At 40.1% G+C, this 18616-nt stretch overlaps 1 protein-coding gene across 1 annotated transcript; it reads right to left on the bottom strand.

The window, feature by feature from the left end:
- Nucleotides 1–264: 264 nt before the first annotated feature.
- Nucleotides 265–1751, bottom strand: CCR3 (C-C motif chemokine receptor 3). The gene has a single exon (XM_053600061.1). The coding sequence runs from the start codon at nucleotides 1749–1751 to the stop codon at nucleotides 684–686; it is 1068 nt and encodes a 355-aa protein (XP_053456036.1). The 3' UTR covers nucleotides 265–683.
- Nucleotides 1752–18616: the final 16865 nt, after the last annotated feature.

Below are 18616 nucleotides of genomic sequence, written 5' to 3'. Positions count from 1 at the left end.
GGCCATCCACATTTTAATTTTCCCTCCATGTCTTTCTGAAAACAAGTTTGAGAGCCACGCCTGAGCTACTTCTTATGTGCAGGAGGCCCCAGCCAACTCGGCAATGTGACATTGGCATTCAGGAGGATCAATGAACACCTCATCTTTCTGGGTTCCACAAGTCTCTCTCGTGGGAGAACAAACAAACAAACAAGCAGAACTGAATATTTAAAACAGGTGCAGCATGCCACTACTTAGCTTGAGATTATTTATTTACATCTAAAAAGTAAAAGCTTTCATCCAGTAAGGAAAGAGTCAGCCACATTAGGACATAAAGTAATTGACTTGTATTTTTTTCCCCATCTAACACCTTGATTTCAGCTTAATTGTATTTTGTGAAATGCTTCATTTATGTCAATAGCTGCTGAAGTTAAAGTTTGAAATATAAAGTTTTACTTTTTTGTAGCTGCATGTAGTAACTAACATTTGTGTGCATCAAAGTTTATGTAACACTTCAGAGACTCAAGCAAAGCTCTGCTTTTCAAGGCTGGTGATGAGTAATGCATATACCGCCACCTTTGTGTACATATTTCAATGTCTTCAAGAACTTCAGCATCGTACTGTTTGAAGGTAAAAGTGTAGATGTAAAGGCGGCTGACTTAACATGTTAGCCCATCCTCTTTAAGCAATTTTCTGCAGCTAATCTAAAACACAACGGAGAGTTCTTGGTCTCCTGTTGATGGGGAGATAGAGCTGGCTCTTTCCAGTTTCTCACTAGGGAGAAATGGGATGTATCTCTCCAGGTGCATGACCACGTGCCTGTGGAAAAAGTGGCGCAGGTACTTCCGGAACCTCTCGCCGACGAAGGCATAGATCACTGGGTTGACACAGCAATGCATGTAGGCTATCACCTCCGTCACCTGCAAGGCCAGGTCCAGGTGTCTGTTTTGCTCACAGCTGTTACCAAAAAAGATCATTTGAAAAGCAGAGAGAAGGAGAACCAGGTTGTAGGGTGTCCAAAAAATGAAGAAGACCACCATGATAACAAAAATGAGCCGGATGGCCCTGTACTTTTTTTTATTGGGGCATCTCAGCAATGTTTTGATGATACCTGAGTAGCAGACAGCCATAACGAACAGAGGGAGAGCAAGCCCCAAAATGTTCATTCTCAGAGCGTGGAAATGCTTCCAGCTTTCTGCCCCATCCTCTGGGTAAGCAGGGCTGCAGACGGACTCTTCAAACAGCTCTTGGGACTCATGGAAGAGAAATTCAGGGAGGGCTGCTAGCCCTGCCAGGCCCCAGGTGACAATACTGGTGATGACACCAAAAGTGACAGTCCTGGCTTGAAGGGCAAACACAGCATGGACGATGGCCAAGTACCTGTCGACTGTCATCAGCATGATGAAGAAGATCTCACTGTACAAGCCCATGTTATAAAGGGCGGAGAGAAGCTTACACATGCCGTGGCCAAAAACCCAGTTATTCCATCCAACATAGTGAATCCAGAATGGAAGAGTGAAGAGGAACAGCAAGTCAGAAACGGCCAAGTTGAGCAGGTAGATGTTGCTCAAAATCCTTAGCCTCCTGTATTTTGTGAGGATCACTATCACCATGACATTGCCCAAGAGGCCCATGATGAACACCAGAGAATATAGAGGAGGCAGAAACTGGGCACCCAGCTCCTTGATACTGACTTTTTCACATGGCAGTGCAAACTCATAGTCGTAGGGTGTGGTCCCCAAGGCCTGAACCTCCTCTACTGAGGTTGCCATTTTCCTGGTTCCTGTGATAATAGAAGAAAAAAAAATTCCACAATTAAGCATGATCACCCTTTGTGAAACACACCAGTTGATATATTCATTCACACAATGAAGACACCATGTGTGGACATCTTTTAGAGGTTCTTTAGCATGTATTTCGAAAGGTATATCACAGATGCTGTGAGGGGGGTCAAGAAAGAAAGCTCTGACATTGTCAAAGTCAGTGTATGCATGATGGGGGAGGAAACAGAAATGTGGGACATTGGTGAAGAATGAGGATGTTGATTTCTGAAAGCATTTAAAGGAAGAAATACAAAACAGGAGAGAACAGTCTGTACAATTTATGTTTTGAAGTTTATACATGACTTTCATATATAATACATTAGTATTTAAAAATAAAATACTTAATGATAATTATGATTATTATTACTGCAAATAGCTGTGGCTCTCTAGGGCCCCATAATTATTTACCATCCATCATAACTAATGGGGAAATTGAACATTGAAGAAATGTAGTAATTTATCCAACATTCTTTCACAAGTAAATACAAAAGTTAGGGCTAGATCATTAGTCACTATCTATGTCCATTTCTCCTGCCACTAAATTCAAATGTAGTGATTTTTAATTTAACGTTTGAGAATTTAGCTATTATAATTATGCACCCTAGTAATTACAGCTGTAAGCCTAGGTTACTTTCCTTTTCCTACTCCTACTGATCCTGCATTAAATCAGTCATGAGACGACAGCAAACCCCGGGGAGCTTAGCCATCACAGGGGGTGCAGGGGCAGAGGGAAAACTTCCCCTTTGCCCTGCAATGTTTCCCTGAAAGTCAACTCACAAAATGCAGACTAATAACAAAGAAGGTATACAAATTTATCGGCATGCGTGGGGGGGAATCACAGAGCAATCGCCCAACAATCCAGTGGGTACACATGCTTATATGCCTTACCTTTTAGGGCCCAGGGTGATGGGAAGTGTGGATGATATTAGAGGGATAGCAAATAATTTTTAGGGGAATTTGGTGGGCGTGAAGAACATGCAATGGCCTGGGACAAAGTCTGTTGGGCCCACAGAATGAACAATGATTCATGACAAGAGCCACTCCACAGTTGGCTGACTCTAGTCTTCCTTCCTGTGATATGAGTTCAGTTTATGAAGACTAAAGGAACCAGAGGTAACTGTTTTCTTCATTAGTAGGCCCAAACTTTAGGCAGGTGAGGGAACGTAAGATAACGACTTCATCCTGTGCTTTGGGAGAGGTAGAGGATTGCAGCGTATGTGTGTGTGTGTCAGGGGGGATTGTTCTCTTTGGTGGGCCTGTCCTGTCTTTATGTAGACAAGAGAAAACTCTCCTTCAGCATCTATTGATCACCATGGTCTTTTAATTCAAAATGTCCATCATATCAGGGAGCCATATAGTGGGGTGAAGTTCCCTTTGCTCCTTCGGGGGGCAAGCAGAAGGAATTAGTCAACAAGATTTTTTATTAGACTCAATATTTTTTAGACTAAGATCCATAGGCTGTTTGCTAGCTTTTTCTAGAACTTTAGTGGAGAAGGGAGAAAAACAGATCAAGGGGGAATCCTGAGAAGGACAGTTAAGCCATGCACTGATCCTGCAGAGGGAGTCCTACTGATCTTCTCCTTCTAGGAGGAAGGGACAAGAGTGAGGACATGAATATGAAAGTCAATGGGCGTTTCTCAGGTAATAATGGAAAAACGTAATAATGGAGGCCCATGGCAAGGAATTGTTTTTGCTTCTTAACAGACTACTGACACCCTAAAAGTGAGGCTTGGGCATGGTCAAAGTGAGTCTAAGGATGAAGAAGCAGGAGCCAGTCCCATCTCTATGACCAGGACAGCCTGTTAACACAGCCTCCTTTACTCATCTCCAAAGCAAGGACTGTGCTACCATGTGGGGGTCATGAGGGTCAAATGAGAGGGTATGTGTGAGTTCACATTTTAAACTTGAAAAAGCTATACAACTGGTAGGAAGCAAGAGCAAAAGAGAAGCAGTAAGAAGCCATTTCGATTGCATTCAGGAAAAAGTAGAGTCCCTTGGGTGGAACCTGTCAATCTATTTTTATGAGTCTGTCCAGGCACATCTCCCACTGATCAGCAGAACACATTCCAGGCTTTGGAGGCAGAAAATGTAATTAAGGAACAACTGATTCCTATGATCTTATCAGCATTCTTTTCCTAACGGCATAATCCACAGCAGCTGAGAAAAAAGTGCCCATCATTTTACACATTTACAATCATAGAAAATGTCCTTCTAAACTTCAGCACCTAATACACAAAAGAACAGAGCTGCTTGTTCCAGAGGCCAAAGGCATAGTAGCCTGTACTCACCAGCACTTGTTTGTGCTTATTTTCTTTTTCTCTCAAAATGTCTTAAAAACAAGTCAAATTTAAAAAAAAAAAACAAACACTTTAGTTTTGCTTAATTTGAGGAAACTGTCTTTAATTCATGTGTTACTTCTATAAACACAACATGATCAGTATGATAAACTTGTAGAACATTTTGAGTTGGGCTTCGGGGCTGCCTATGAGCTGTTAGCTCTAAAGTTCAAAGCTCAAGAAAGCACACGGGTTCTCCAGGGTCAGCAACCAAGTCCTTGCTTACTAGTTACACGGGGCCAGAGATATAAAAGCTGATGTGGTTTGCACCTGTTACACAGTCTAAATCAAGATGAATATTTAGGTCTGAAATAGTAAAGCAGTTTGAATTAGGATTTTCAGGATAGCTTTTTGCATTTTAGGAAAGTGATAGGGTAATAGTAAAACTATAACAACAATAAAGAAGGACACAAAACAAAACTGAAAATCACCCCAAATTTCACAATGAAGTTTACTGCTGTCAACCTTTCTCTGTGCAGACATGTGTACATAAACACAAGATTTACAAATGTGAAATGATGCTTTTAGCCAGTTCACTCAAATTATAGTACAACTCAGCTGTACCATCTGCAATGATTCTTTAGCCTCCAAACTATTTTGATCCCTGTTACCAGCTGCTCATCTTCTAGGTAGAAGGAAAAAGTGTTCATATGTTTTAGTGTAAAGTAGTTTAAACTTACTGCGATCCATTTATTCGAACCTTGATTTTAGGTTTTACTCATCCTCTTTATGTTGCCAGTATAGAATTTCAGTTTCTTGTTCTTTCTCTGAGGTCCTTTCTAAGATGGTGGCAGAGATATGGGGGAGGGGCCAGCATGACTGGAGGCAGGGGGCCGAGTGGGCAGGGAGTGTGCTGCTCCTATGGGTTCTCGATTTACGTGGCTAGTGTCTGCTCAGTTGGGGTGACCTGGTCCCTGGCATCTGTTGTGATGGTTTGTAGATAAGGTGCTTATGATTCATTCACTCTTAGTGCCCCCGGGCATAGTCACTTCTCCCAGCTGACGGACAGTTCCCTCAGTGCAAACCCCCTCTGGCACTGCCGCATCTCCACCAGGGCCCAGGCTCAGGCTTTGCACCTGCTCCTGCACCAGGCAGGCACGCTCCTCTTCAAACCCCTGCATGCCAGGGACAAACTGAGGAACACTCAAGAGTGCAAACTAGGCCAGGTATGGTGGCTCACACCTGTAATCCCAGCACTCTGGGAAGCTGAGGCAGAAGGATTGCTTGAGCTCAGGAGTTTAAGACCAGCATGAAGAAGAACTAAAGTAGAAAAATCAGCTGGGTGTGGTGGTGTGCACCTGTGGTCCCAGCTACTTAGGAGGCTAAGGCAGGAGGAGTTTGAGGTGGCAGTGAACTGAAATATTGAGCCCTGCACTCTACCCAGAGCAAAGGATCGAGACTGTCTCACAAAGAAGACAAAAAGAGTGCAAACTAGATCTTTTCCTGCCAGACCTCCAACCTAACTGCACTGGCAGTGGGTAAAGAAGTGCCCTGTGGAGAGACATGCTCTGGGGGGTTTTCTGCAACTTATCAGATGGTCCTCCATCCCCCAGCTCTGGCCAAAACCTGGGTGGGGAAGGTAGAGTCCCGCAGACGTGACTGCTTCCTTTACTAACCACTGTCTCTTTTCTCATATGGTTTGGAGTCAGAAGGAAGGTGCCCCCTCCCCTCCATTATTATCTTGCCAGGTTCTCCCTAAGGTAAGTGTCTATGCTCTAATCCATCAACCTTGACTCTTGAAATGCTACACTATTTTATACAAATACGTATGTATAGATCATTTTATGTGTTTGCACCATTTTATGATACAGTATGTAATAGATATGTTTCATGTTAATAAGCATAAATTTATGTTCACTAATTTTAAATTTTAATTCAATGTTGTGAAGCTGAATTGAGATTAAACACTGGAACTGGAGATCCCTCTTTAGAAAGCATATTTAAATTTGGACTGACATTTTAATTACAAAAAAAATTAAAATGATGACAGTGCTGCTAGGGTGCAGTAGACCTGAAGCACTTACTCACTGCTGATGCAATGTAACTTGGCTCGCCAAGTTTTAGAAACAATATGTTGTATTATTTCATATATATATAAAACAAGAGCTATGAAGATACATACAGCTTTGATCCAATAGTTCTGCTCTTCAGAGTTTAGCCTAAGGAAAAACACAATAAGCACCAGGATGTTCGTGTGGTATCATTTTCACAATAGAAAGAAACAAGGAAATGGCAACAGTCTACATGGTTAACACTTGAAGCTATTTTGAATAAATTGTAGTTCATATTTATGGTATGGACTACACCATTATAACTAGTTGTGGAGACCAGGGAAAATCACAAATATTTATGAAAAATGAAAAGAATCTAAAGTGTGTAAACTGAGATCACAACAACATGGAACTATAGACACACAGAGAGTATAAGGAGCAAAGAATTAAATCAGCTGTGGTAAGAGGTGGTGATTTTGGGGGGATAATTTTTAAAGTTGCAAAATTCTTAATTTGGTTATATTCCCTTATCAATTAAACTGTAGCTAAAGGCACATGCACACTGGGTCGAAAACTTAGGCAAATTACAAGATGAAGCAATTACTCATCTGAACTTGAAACCACAAACTGAGTGATCTAAGAAACTTGCCGTGGAGGCCACACCAGGTAAGGTGTTTCAATTTTGTTTTAAAGTTTAGAAATGTGCGTAGCTTGGCTGTCTTCATCTTGGGTGTGGTTGACTTACAACTACTCGGAACGGGGGGGGGGGGGACTTCCTCTGAGTGCCTTCAGACCCGCTCTGGCTTGGGGTCAGCTAGCCTCCCCCTGAGGACTTAGAAGGCCCTTCAGGTGACCACAGGACACACCTCCATGTGGACATGTGGTCTGTGTGGATGCCAGGTTGCACAATGCCTCCAAATTATCCAGTGTGTGAGATTCTCACACCCACATTTTCTCTTCTACTTCCTTCCCCAAGATTCTTAGTGCTTCTGGCAAATTCTGAAGAGGGGGGATAACGTAGGGGCCCCTATTCTTCCCTTGCTGGGCTCTAACCTTCCAGCCATGAAGCTGGGCATGGTGCTTAGATATCCCCATGCAAGCCTCAGAAGGATACCTCCAGGGCCCTACCACGATTCACGCTTCCCTGTCTTGGAAGGAAGGCAGCTTCTCTGCGTGCTCACACTCCCTAAATGCAAGCCAGATCCCGTCCTCTGGCTACCAGCGCAGATAGTCTTGTTCCACTCCAGAGATGCTCCAGATAGAACCAGGATACTGGGACTCCAACTCTCAGCGCCTCTGAAGAAAAGAATTACTCAGTAATTAATTCAGTAATTCTTTTATTCAGAGGCGCTGAGAGTTGCACTGAGACCCCCAGAGGATGTCTCTCCACAGCATGGATCAAATAATACACAATATAGTCAAACATTTTTTCTGTATAATTTGGTTTTTTCTTATTGCTTACAACTACCTGGAAAAGGAAAAAAATACTAGAAGGAAAATTGTCTCCGAGTTCTGGAAGTTTACATTTTTCCAGATAACTACTGTAAGATGAGTCAAAAGTAATTCTGCCATCCAGAGCCCAGGCACTTTATATATGTGTTCGCTTGTTCTCACAGCTTTGCAAGGTAGGTTTCTGTATTTCCATTTTAGAGATTAGCATGCAGAGGCCTGGCACGTCTCAGTCCCCAGCCTGAGGCCCGCCTCAGTCCCCAGCCTGAGTGTCCTGCAGAGCTGGGGCTTCTCGTGTGCCCTTTACCTGGAAAGCCTGCACTCTGTTTTTGCCTTACTGTCCCATTTAGTAGAAGCCCTCAGCTCAGGATTACGTAAATGATTGTGTATCTTTCCTATCTTGTGGTTCTGCTTCGATACATATAAATCTCAATTCTATTTTCAGTTTAGTTTGATATACGGCATGAAGTACATTTCTAATTTACTTCTTTCTAAGTGGTTGACAAATTTAAACCACTGTATGCTGAACAACCACCCTCTCCCCTCTGGCTTGGGACATGACCTTTGTCATACATTCTTTCATGTGCTGATTCTGATTGTGTATTTATATTCCACTGATCTCTTATTTCTTTGCCAGAAAGGCTTTTAATTATTATTGATTTATTGGGTTATTTATATAGATTATCTGATTGTATAACTTCCTTTCATTATTCATTGCCGAAAACATCTTATCTATTAGGGCCACTTGTATTATTAGATAAACTTTAGGATCACTTGGTCAAGTGCTTATAAAAATATAATTTTGATTGACATTGTATTATATTTGTGAGAAAATCAAGGAAGAATTAATAACTTTACAATATAAAGTTGTTCTGATCTCTGAGAACATGATGTGTCTACTTACCCTACTCACCATCATCATTTTAGTTACTGGTCTTATATATTTCTTATTACATTTTTATCTAGATTTATATTTTCTGAGGCTATTGTGCATGAAATATTTTTACCTAATATCTTTTCTAATTGATATTTTTAAGCTGATCATCTTTCTGATTAAAAAAATAAATTTAAGACTGCTAGATAATCATAATATCGATGAAACAATCATAAGATCATATCTTCCTTTCTTGTATTTCCCATTTGTTTCTTTTAACTTATTGCTTAGGATGGAACTTTCACAGCAACATTAGTGACATCACTACATTTGTCTTATTCTTAATTATAATGGGACACTGCCCCACCCAATTGCTCTCCCTAGTTTATCAAAGGCTGCAAAGGACAGACCCACCAATGGGCCTTTTATTGTTCTTTGAGACCTCTAGTTTTGATAAAAGTTTTTAAGAATTTGATTAGAAATTTCTAAGAATGATTTTAATTTGCATTTCTCTGATGACTAATGCTGTTGAACATTTTTTCATATGCTTTTTGGCCTTTTTTATGACTTCTTTTGAAAAATGCATTGAGATATCATCTTCCCCAGGTCATAATGGTCATTATTAAAAAGTCAAAAAACAATAGATGTTGGTGAGGATGTGAAGAAACACTTATATGCTGTTGTCGGCAATGTAAATTAGTACCTCTATGAAAAATGGTAGGGAGATTTCTCAGATAACTAAAAATAGAACTACCATAAGCTCCAGCAATCTTGCTACTGGGCATTTATCCAAAGGAAAGCATATCAGAATATCAAAAGGATACCTGAACCCCCATGCTCGTTACAGCGCTATTCACAATGGCAAAGATACACAATCACCCTAAGGGTCTGTTAGTGGATGCAGGGATACAGAAAATGTGACACACACACCCCCCCCCACGGAGTACTATTCAAACCATAAAAAGAATGAGATCATGTCTTTTGCAACAACATGGATGGAATTGGAGGCCATTTTCCTAAGTGAAACCATTCAAAATCAGAAAGTCAAACACTGCATGTTCTCACTGAGAAGCTGGAGCTAAATAATGTGAGCACATGCACAGAAAGTGCGGAATAATAGACACTGGAGCCTTGGAAGAATGGGAGGGCTAGAATGGGATGGGGGAGGAGAAATTACTTAATGAATATAATGTACATTATTTGGGTGATTTTACACTAAAAGCCCAGACTTCACCAATATATCCATATAACAAGAATGCACCTGTAACCTTTAATTTCATACGAATTTAAAAAATACCTTTTAGGCTGGTCCTACACATATCAACCACTGAGAAAATACTTCCGAGTTTCAGAATGCTATTGGAATTGTCATCATCAAGTAACTTGTCTGCGATCTTCATAGCATTTTACACCTATTATTTGCCAAACCAATTTTCTAAACAATCTTCCTTTTCTCCTCAATTTTCCTAGACTGACTATGGAATGGAATAAGTTTTAGCACGACAACATCTAGAAAGCGTCGGCATGAGCTTGGAGGGATGTTCAACAGAGTCAGGGAGGTGAAAACCAGGAGAGAACATGACAATTATAATTTATATCATAAACACTCAGTGATATCTATATTTAAAAAACAGAATTTCTAAGACTGGATGGCAACTCAAAAACTAAATCACTGGACATACACTAAAATAACAAGATGAATCTTTCTGCATACTTTTGGTCTTTAGAGGATGACAAAATCAACATCAGTTGAGTAGATGCCTGTTTAATGTTCTTCTCTAGAAGCTTTACTTATTTCATTTGATATACTTTATCACAATAATAGTGTATTTTTTTAATTCTAATTTTACAGCTATAAATATATTGAGCTCAGAGCATTTCTGTAGGAGCACACAGAAAGCAAATGATTAAGCTGGGACTTGAACCCAGGGTATTCCTTACACAAACAAACCTAGGTGCTCCCCACAGCCTCACCTGCCTGTCAGCATCAGCCTACTAGGGATAGGGACTCAACATTTTTTTCTTTTTTTGAGACAGAGTCTCACTATATCACCCTCAGTAGAGTGTCGTGGTGTCATAGCTCACAGCAACCTCAAACTCTTGGGCCTTAAGCGATTCTCTTGCCTCAGCCTCTCAAGTAGCTGGGACTACAGGTGCCCGCCACAATGCCCAGCTATTTTTTGTTGTTGTTATTGCTGTTGTCATCGTTAATTTTAGCTGGTCCGGGTTGGGTTTGAACCCAGTCTCGGTGTATGTGGCCAGCGCCCTACCCACTGAGCTATGGGTGCTGCCTACAAGGACTCAGCATATTTGGTGTGATATAAAATACCTTTGTTGGTTTAACAAAAACCAAACCAACCAACCAAACAAGAAAATCAGACACATCTTCAGAGTTGTCAGCATTAAATATGATACAGAAACAACTTTGTCTACCTAGGTTACTAGTAAAATAAACTCATGTTATCTCTGTTTTGTCAGGAGGAAAAATGACTTAAGATGATAGCTAGTTGTTTAATGTCTTTTGAAATTTTCATGAGCAATCCAAGCATAATTGTTAGAAACAAGTGAAGTAAATTGATCAGTAAAATAAAAGTATATAAATAAAATTTTTAATGATAATCATGTTCCATAACATGGCTACTTGAATTTAGTTTCCAAAAGGCCTATGGCAACTGCACCCTAAGTTTTTACTAAGTTAAATCAAATTATGCATATTCATTGACTATCTGCATCATTACCAAGTAAGACAAAATACTGAAACATTAATTGATGAGCATAAGTTTAAGTATTTACCTCTGGTTTTGAAGGAGTTCAGAACACACCACCCCAAAATATGCCACTCTAGCATATTAACTGTATTGAGTTAAAGGCCCTTGAAAATAGCAGATGCAAACAAAAACTACCAAGAAAAACCACCCCCTCGAAAAAAATACAACACAACTTGCTCTGACCTTCCGCCTTTTTCTTAAAAGCAAGACATAAAATTCTCATGTGAACATCTTCTCTATACCAGAAAGTTTTAACTTTTTTATCATCAAGTATGGAAAGTGGAGGTTGAAGGAAATCTTTAAAAATAACAACTTAATTCTCAGATAAAGTTTTGCCTTTCCTGGGCAGCTTCTTCTTACAGAGAGACTAAAGATGTTTAGGTCTGTTAGTAGACATGCCCTGTGCTACATTAAAAAATTGTCCTCCAAGTCAGTTTAAAATGTATAAAATGATGTACTTCCTAGTTTTTACTAGAAATTAAGGATACCAAGGATTACTAACTAATATATGTAATTAAAATTACTAGGAAAAATAATAAGGGAAACAACTTTATGAAAATATGTAAGGAAAGGAAGTTATAAGTTATGAGGATTTTTTTTCAATTTTTTTTATTAAATCATAGCTATGTACATTAATGTGATCATGGGGCACCATACACTGGTTTTATAGACCGTTTGACACATTTTCATCTGCTTAACATAGCCTTCCTGGCATTTTCTTAGTTATTGTGTTAAGACATTTACATTCTACATTTACTAAGTTTCACATATGGAGCTGGAACATATTCTTCTTAGTAAAGTATCTCAAGAATGGAAGAAAAAGTATCCAATGTACTCAGCCCTACCATGAAACTAATTTATGGCTTTCACATGAAAGATATAACCCAGTTATAACCTAAGAATAGGGGGAAGGGGGAAAGGGAGGGGAGGGAGGGGGGAGGTAGGCGGAGGGAAGGTGATTGGTGAGATTACACCTGCAGTGCATCTTACAAGGATTTTCTTTTGTTCAGAAAAAGGAATTATTTTGTCCTATTTTGGAGGTTATTTAAAGGTTATTTCAAAATGAAAAAGAGATACTTTACTGAGAAGAATATGTTCCAGCTCCATCCATGTAAACATGAAAGAGGTAAAGTCTCCATCTTTCTTCAAGGCTACATAGTATTCCATGGTGTACATATACCACAATTTATTAATCCATTCGTGGATCGATGGGCATTTGGGTTTTCGAGAATGGAAGAAAAAGTATCCAATGTACTCACCCCTACTATGAAACTAATTTAGGACCTTCACATGAAAGCTATAACCCAGTTACAACTTAAGAATAGGGGGAAGGGGGAAAGGGTGGGGAGGGAGGGGGGAGGTGGGTAGAGGGAGGGGCATTGAAAGGATCACACCTGTGGTGCATCTTACAAGGGTATATGTGAGGCTTGGTAAATGTGGAATGTAAATGTCTTAGCAAAGTAACTAAGAAAATGCCAGGAGGGCTATGTCAACTAATGTGATGAAAATGTGTCAAATGGTCTATGAACCAAGTGTATGGTGCCCCATGATCATATTGATGTACACAGCTATGATTTAATAAAAAAAATGAAAGAGAGGATAATAATGGGCAAAAGTTAAACGAACACAGAAAATAGGGGAGGGGGAAGAATGAGAGAGAGAATCTGACATAGTTAAGCTGGCTAAAATTTAATGAATTTATTATAAAGATTTAAAAATCAGCCTTAATGTCAAAAATACACTAGTGTAAAACTAGAATTTCTTTTTCATTTGTTAAAACAAGCAACCTTTCTTAGATTATTAGTTTGCTCTTGATAAAAGATTATGAAAGAGTTTTTTTCACCTAAGTGATCTACCTATAAAACAAAGATTCTATGTCTCACCAAAATAATTTTCTGTGCCTCTTATTGTCTTTCTCAAGGTCTTTCATTGCTTAATAAAACCGAATCATCGCTGTTATAAGAGCCAAGGTTTTGTCTTAGTTTAATTACATGACTTTCTGTATTTGCCTTTGATATCTTTTAATTATCACTGTGGTTAAATGGACAACTAAATACTGTCTTACAGGGACCTGTGATCCTATTGAATCAAGTGTTTTCAATCTTTTGACATTTTTGACAACTTTCCCACATCAATTCTAAATAAAGTCTTTTTGACCTTGAACTAACTTTGGAACTTTGTAGAGAGCCTCTGGGAAAAATCTCAAAGGAATTTGTTCTCTCTCCTTATGAAAAGAGAGATATTAAACTGTTTAGGCTTATTTAGTACATTAAGTTGCATGGGAAATATTGTCAAATAAGAAATGATGTTAAGTCTTCCTTACATTATATTTGTATGGATACATGTTATTAATATAAGTGTTCCAGAAATTGTATGTATGGAATTATTAAAAATCTGATATGTCCGAATATGTTAGCCATTAAAACTCAGGTATTATCTTAAAATGTTGTGTATACAGACACAGCCAGATTACTTCTTCAACTGCATTATATGAATTCTCAAGGCCATTTTAAGCCATATGTCATGCACTGACAGTTATGGTTTTACTCTGATGCTTTCCTTCAAACTTTTTTTTTTTGCAGTTTTTGGCCAGGGCTGGGTTTGAACCCGCCACCTCTGGCATATGGGGCCAGCGCCCAACTCCTTTGAGCCACAGGCGTTTCCTTCAAACTTTTACAAATAGCTGTGATACAAAATTATAAGAAATTAATGGAAAAGACTCTGACAAGTATAGGTTTACAATCATTTTGAACTGGGGTTGTTCCTAGCCTTACAGTCCTACAAGCTGAACCTGGATGATTGTTACAAACACGCACGTTAATGACCCCAGTGATATGCATTTGTACACTTTGCTTTTGCACTTCTTTATGAATTAAGTTTGCTCATAACTGTTACTCGTGTGAATTTTGTTCATGTGAAATAAAATCTTAAGCCCCATCAGCCAACTGAATGGATCTCCTCTGGCCAAGGGGACCCCAGGAAATCCTTAAAGCTGAGTGCAGAGGAGAAGGGAGGTCAGACATACCCTGTGGCTCAGTGAGTAGAGCGCTGGCCCCATATACCGATGGTGGTGGGTTCAAACTGCAACAACAAAAAAAAGCCAGGCATCGTGGCAGGTGCCTGGAATCCCCGCTACTTGGGAGGCTGAGGCAAGAGAATCATGTAAGCCCAAGAGCTGGAGGTTGCTGTGAGCTGTGATGCCACAGCACTTTACTGAGGGCGACAAAGTGAGACTCTGTCTCTAAAAAAATAAAAACAATAATTTAAATTAATGGAAGTAGTTTATGCATATTATGGGAAGTTATCATTCATGTTATCCTAAAGTGGTCTGACTATGTCCAGAGCACATTCAGTTCAAACACTGACTGACGGAAATGTAGGTGAGAGGAAACCTTACCCAATAAAGATGAGTCAATGGAGCCTGAGTATCCACCTTGGAGAAGAGACACTTTGGGAAGGATAGATGGCCAGACACTGCGTGTGTAGATGAGAAGCAGAACTAGGTGTGACTCCCAGCAACACCCCCTGAACCAGTAGGAGGTAGTTGAAAGAGGCAAATTCAAGCATCACTCACAAAACACCTAGAGTAGGATTACCCAACAATGAAGCCCCCAAGCAAGCTGTGACTGAGGAATTCAAGCAGAGGCTGGTGCCCACCTGTCAGGAACATGGTAGGAAGGATCCCAGAGAGAAGAAAGCTGACCAGAGCAGCACTGGCTGCATGTGGAGCCATCAACGGATGGCCAGGCCATAGCCCTGAACAACCACATTGGCAATCTCTGGAGATGGGGCCCAGTCCTCAGTGGTTCTTCAAACTCCCCTGGTGATTTCATGCGTAGCTGAGCTTGACAACTCTTTGACGATGTGACATGAAGTTCTTCCTAAATGTTATGAGCCTGTTTTTTATCCTAGAGCCACATAACCCTCCAGCCTCTTGTAAGTATTATGAAAAGAAAAGGGGAAACTTAGGGGTAGAATGAAGAATATCCTTAGTTGTAAGTTCTTTAGAAGTTAACACCATGACACCATTGGCAACCACAAGAGCCAATTTAATCTTAGGCTATATTAATAGATAATCCAGAACAAATGGAGTCTACCCACCAGATTCTCCACCTGCCTCTCCCTCAGGCATCCCTTCATTCAGGCATTCAATTACCTACCTACCCATCCAGCACCCAAGTTGCTTCCCAACTGTACCTTTAAGCTGGTGCCTTCCTCCCGCCCTTCTTCCTTCTCTTTCTCTCTTTATCTGTCTCTGCCTTTCTCCCTCCCTCCTTCCTGTGTTTCTTTGTGTAGAGAACCTAGAGCAGCAAGAAAAAATAATTATTTGGTGTAGTACATTCCAATAGGACTTTTATGCAAGGATGAAAATATTTACCAGTGCTGTCCCATAAGGCAGCCACTCACCTCATGGCTGTTGAGCACTGCAAATGTGGCTAGTGCAATTGAGAAACCAAATTTTTCATTCTATTTAATTAATTTAAATTTAAGTAGCTACATGTGGCAAGTAGCCACCATATTGGCCAGTGTAGGAGTAATGCCCAGCGTGATACCTGACAAGTAATAACTGCTTAATAAATGCTTCTTTTTTTTTTTTGTAGAGACAGAGTCTCACATTATGGCCCTCGGTAGAGTGCCTGGCATCATACAGCTCACAGCAACCTCCAACTCCTGGGCTTAAGCGATTCTCTTGCCTCAGCCTCCCAAGTAGCTGGGACTACAGGCGCCCGCCACAACGCCCGGCTAATAAATGCTTCTTAAGTAGGTAAAAAGATTGTGGGTAAGAAATCCTCACAAGCCTCACAAGAGGGCAGGCTTTTGGGGGGATACAGCCGGTGGGAAGGAGCAGGCCAGAAACCAAACTGCATGATCACAGCAACCCCCTCCCCACCCCTCTGCAATGCTTCAAGGCCAGTGTTCTGGGAGCCAGTGTTCTGGCCAGCCAATCAAGGAGTAACTATTCACCCTTGGTGCAAAAATCAGTCCATCTGCAGAAGAGGATGACTCCCTCTGGGAACCCCCTCCCACATTCCAACCCTACTGATAAGGGGTAATAAAAATCTCTTGAAACCGTGTGAAAGCTGAGCTGACTCCTGGTCAGACTCCACTCTGCTCTTTTTCTCTCCTTTGCTAATAAAGTCTTTCCTTAATCCCTGCATGGGCCTCCTCTCCTTCTTATGAACCCTCCCCCTAACTCCGTGCCCGCTCCTCTCAAGGAGGGAGCAGAATAATTTTCATTCTGATTTGTGACTTCAGACTATGCAACTGAAATATTATGTTCTGTTCCAGGCACCACATTTTCAGAGTTAGTATCAATCTAGAATACAGAATAGGGTAGGATGATAAAGATCCAGAAACATCAGCCATGGCCAGCAGAACTTAGAATATTTCATATGAAAAATGAGAGTCTTTGGATTCATTTTAGTCCCTCATTTTTTTAAATGCCAGTACTTGTACATCTTTGCTCTGGACCAAAGTTTTCCAATCTTTCCTCATTTGTTTTTGTTGTTGTTGTTTGTTTTGTATTGTTTTTTACTTACAGGATTGGATTAGGCAATGTTTTAGGTCCAGGTAGATAGAAACGTCTATGATATGGTAGCTTTCCCTACAGACAAGGGAGTAGACTCTCAAAGAGCAGAATTTGATGACATTAGGGGAAGCGAGATTCAGCGACCCATGAGGAAGAACTTTGTGAGAACAGTGAGAAATAGCTTCCTCCCTGGAAATAAACAAGAAGAACTTCTAAAAGTTCTAAAAGTTGAGCTCGGGAATGAAAACAATCTTCTTCCCAGCTGTAACTGTTTCCCAGAACTTGTATTTTAGGGCAGCACATGAATTTCTACAGCTGCCAATCATCAATATGGTCACTGGTGCAAAAGTTACACCCCATTCTCAGCATGGGTTCAGTTCATTTTAAGTGACTTGCTTTCATTCACCTGCCAAGTGATTGGGGCTATTTTTTACCAACATTCTTACCCAAATATTATACTTGATTATTACGTTTTAATAACTGGTCTTTCAACTATGGTTGAGTTTTAGTTTTGGATACAGACTATGCTATTTATTTGAAGGAGATGATCATGAAGGATACTTTTTATGGGGAAGATATGCCTAGGCCATCAGAACAACATGGTTGAGGTGTGGTCAGGGTGACCATAGAGCTCAGCTTCTTGGGCACTATTCTGATAGTTTAAATTCTATATCCTTCACCTGGTTCCATAGCTAAAAATATTTGAATACATAATTTGTGAAGACTCCAACATGTTGAATAGATAGTCATGATTATTTATTCATCACCTTTTTGCTATATGGTTAAGTTGTTCCCAACTTGCCCTGCTGTAAATAGTACTGCAATAAATATCTTGCATTTATAAATTCTTTTTCTTCTTCTTCTTTTTTTTTAATTTATTGTTGGGGATTCACTGAGGGTACAATAAGCCAGGTTACACTGATTGCAATTGTTGGGTAAAGTCCCTCTTGCAATCATGTCTTGCCCCCATAAAGTGTGACACACACCAAGGCCCCACCCCCCTCCCTCCGTCCCTCTTTCTGCTTCCCCCCCCATAACCATAATTGTCATTAATTGTCCTCATATCAAAATTGAGTACATAGGATTCATGCTTCTCCGTTCTTGTGATGCTTTACTAAAAATAATGTCTTTCACTTCCATCCAGGTTAATATGAAGGATGTAAAGTCTCCATTTTTTTTAATGGCTGAATAGTATTCCATGGTATACATATACCACAGCTTGTTAATCCATTCCTGGGTTGGTGGGCATTTAGGCTGTTTCCACATTTTGGCGATTGTAAATTGAGCTGCAGTAAACAGTCTAGTACAAGTGTCCTTATGATAAAAGGATTTTTTCCTTCTGGGTAGATGCCCAGTAATGGGATTGCAGGATCAAATGGGAGGTCTAGCTTGAGTGCTTTGAGGTTTCTCCATACTTCCTTCCAGAAAGGTTGTACTAGTTTGCAGTCCCACCAGCAGTGTAAAAGTGTTCCCTTCTCTCCACATCCAGGCCAGCATCTGCAGTTTTGAGATTTTGTGATGTGGGCCATTCTCACTGGGGTTAGATGATATCTCAGGGTTGTTTTGATTTGCATTTCTCTAATATATAGAGATGATGAACATTTTTTCATGTGTTTGTTAGCCATTTGTCTGTCATCTTTAGAGAAAGTTCTATTCATGTCTCTTGCCCATTGATATATAGGATTGTTGGCTTTTTTCATGTGGATTAATTTGAGTTCTCTATAGATCCTAGTTATCAAGCTTTTGTCTGATTGAAAATATGCAAATATCCTTTCCCATTGTGTAGGTTGTCTCTTTGCTATGGTTATTGTCTCCTTAGCTGTACAGAAGCTTTTCAGTTTAATGAAGTCCCATTTGTTTATTTTT

The sequence above is a fragment of the Nycticebus coucang genome, chromosome 8 (assembly GCF_027406575.1).
Source record: "Nycticebus coucang isolate mNycCou1 chromosome 8, mNycCou1.pri, whole genome shotgun sequence".
Taxonomy (NCBI): domain Eukaryota; kingdom Metazoa; phylum Chordata; class Mammalia; order Primates; family Lorisidae; genus Nycticebus; species Nycticebus coucang.
This window is presented reverse-complemented; position numbering and strand designations above follow the sequence as displayed.

Bases quoted from the DNA above. Each gene is read 5' to 3' on its own strand.
- CCR3 (XM_053600061.1), bottom strand. From the start codon at position 1,751: ATGGCAACCTCAGTAGAGGAGGTTCAGGCCTTGGGGACCACACCCTAC.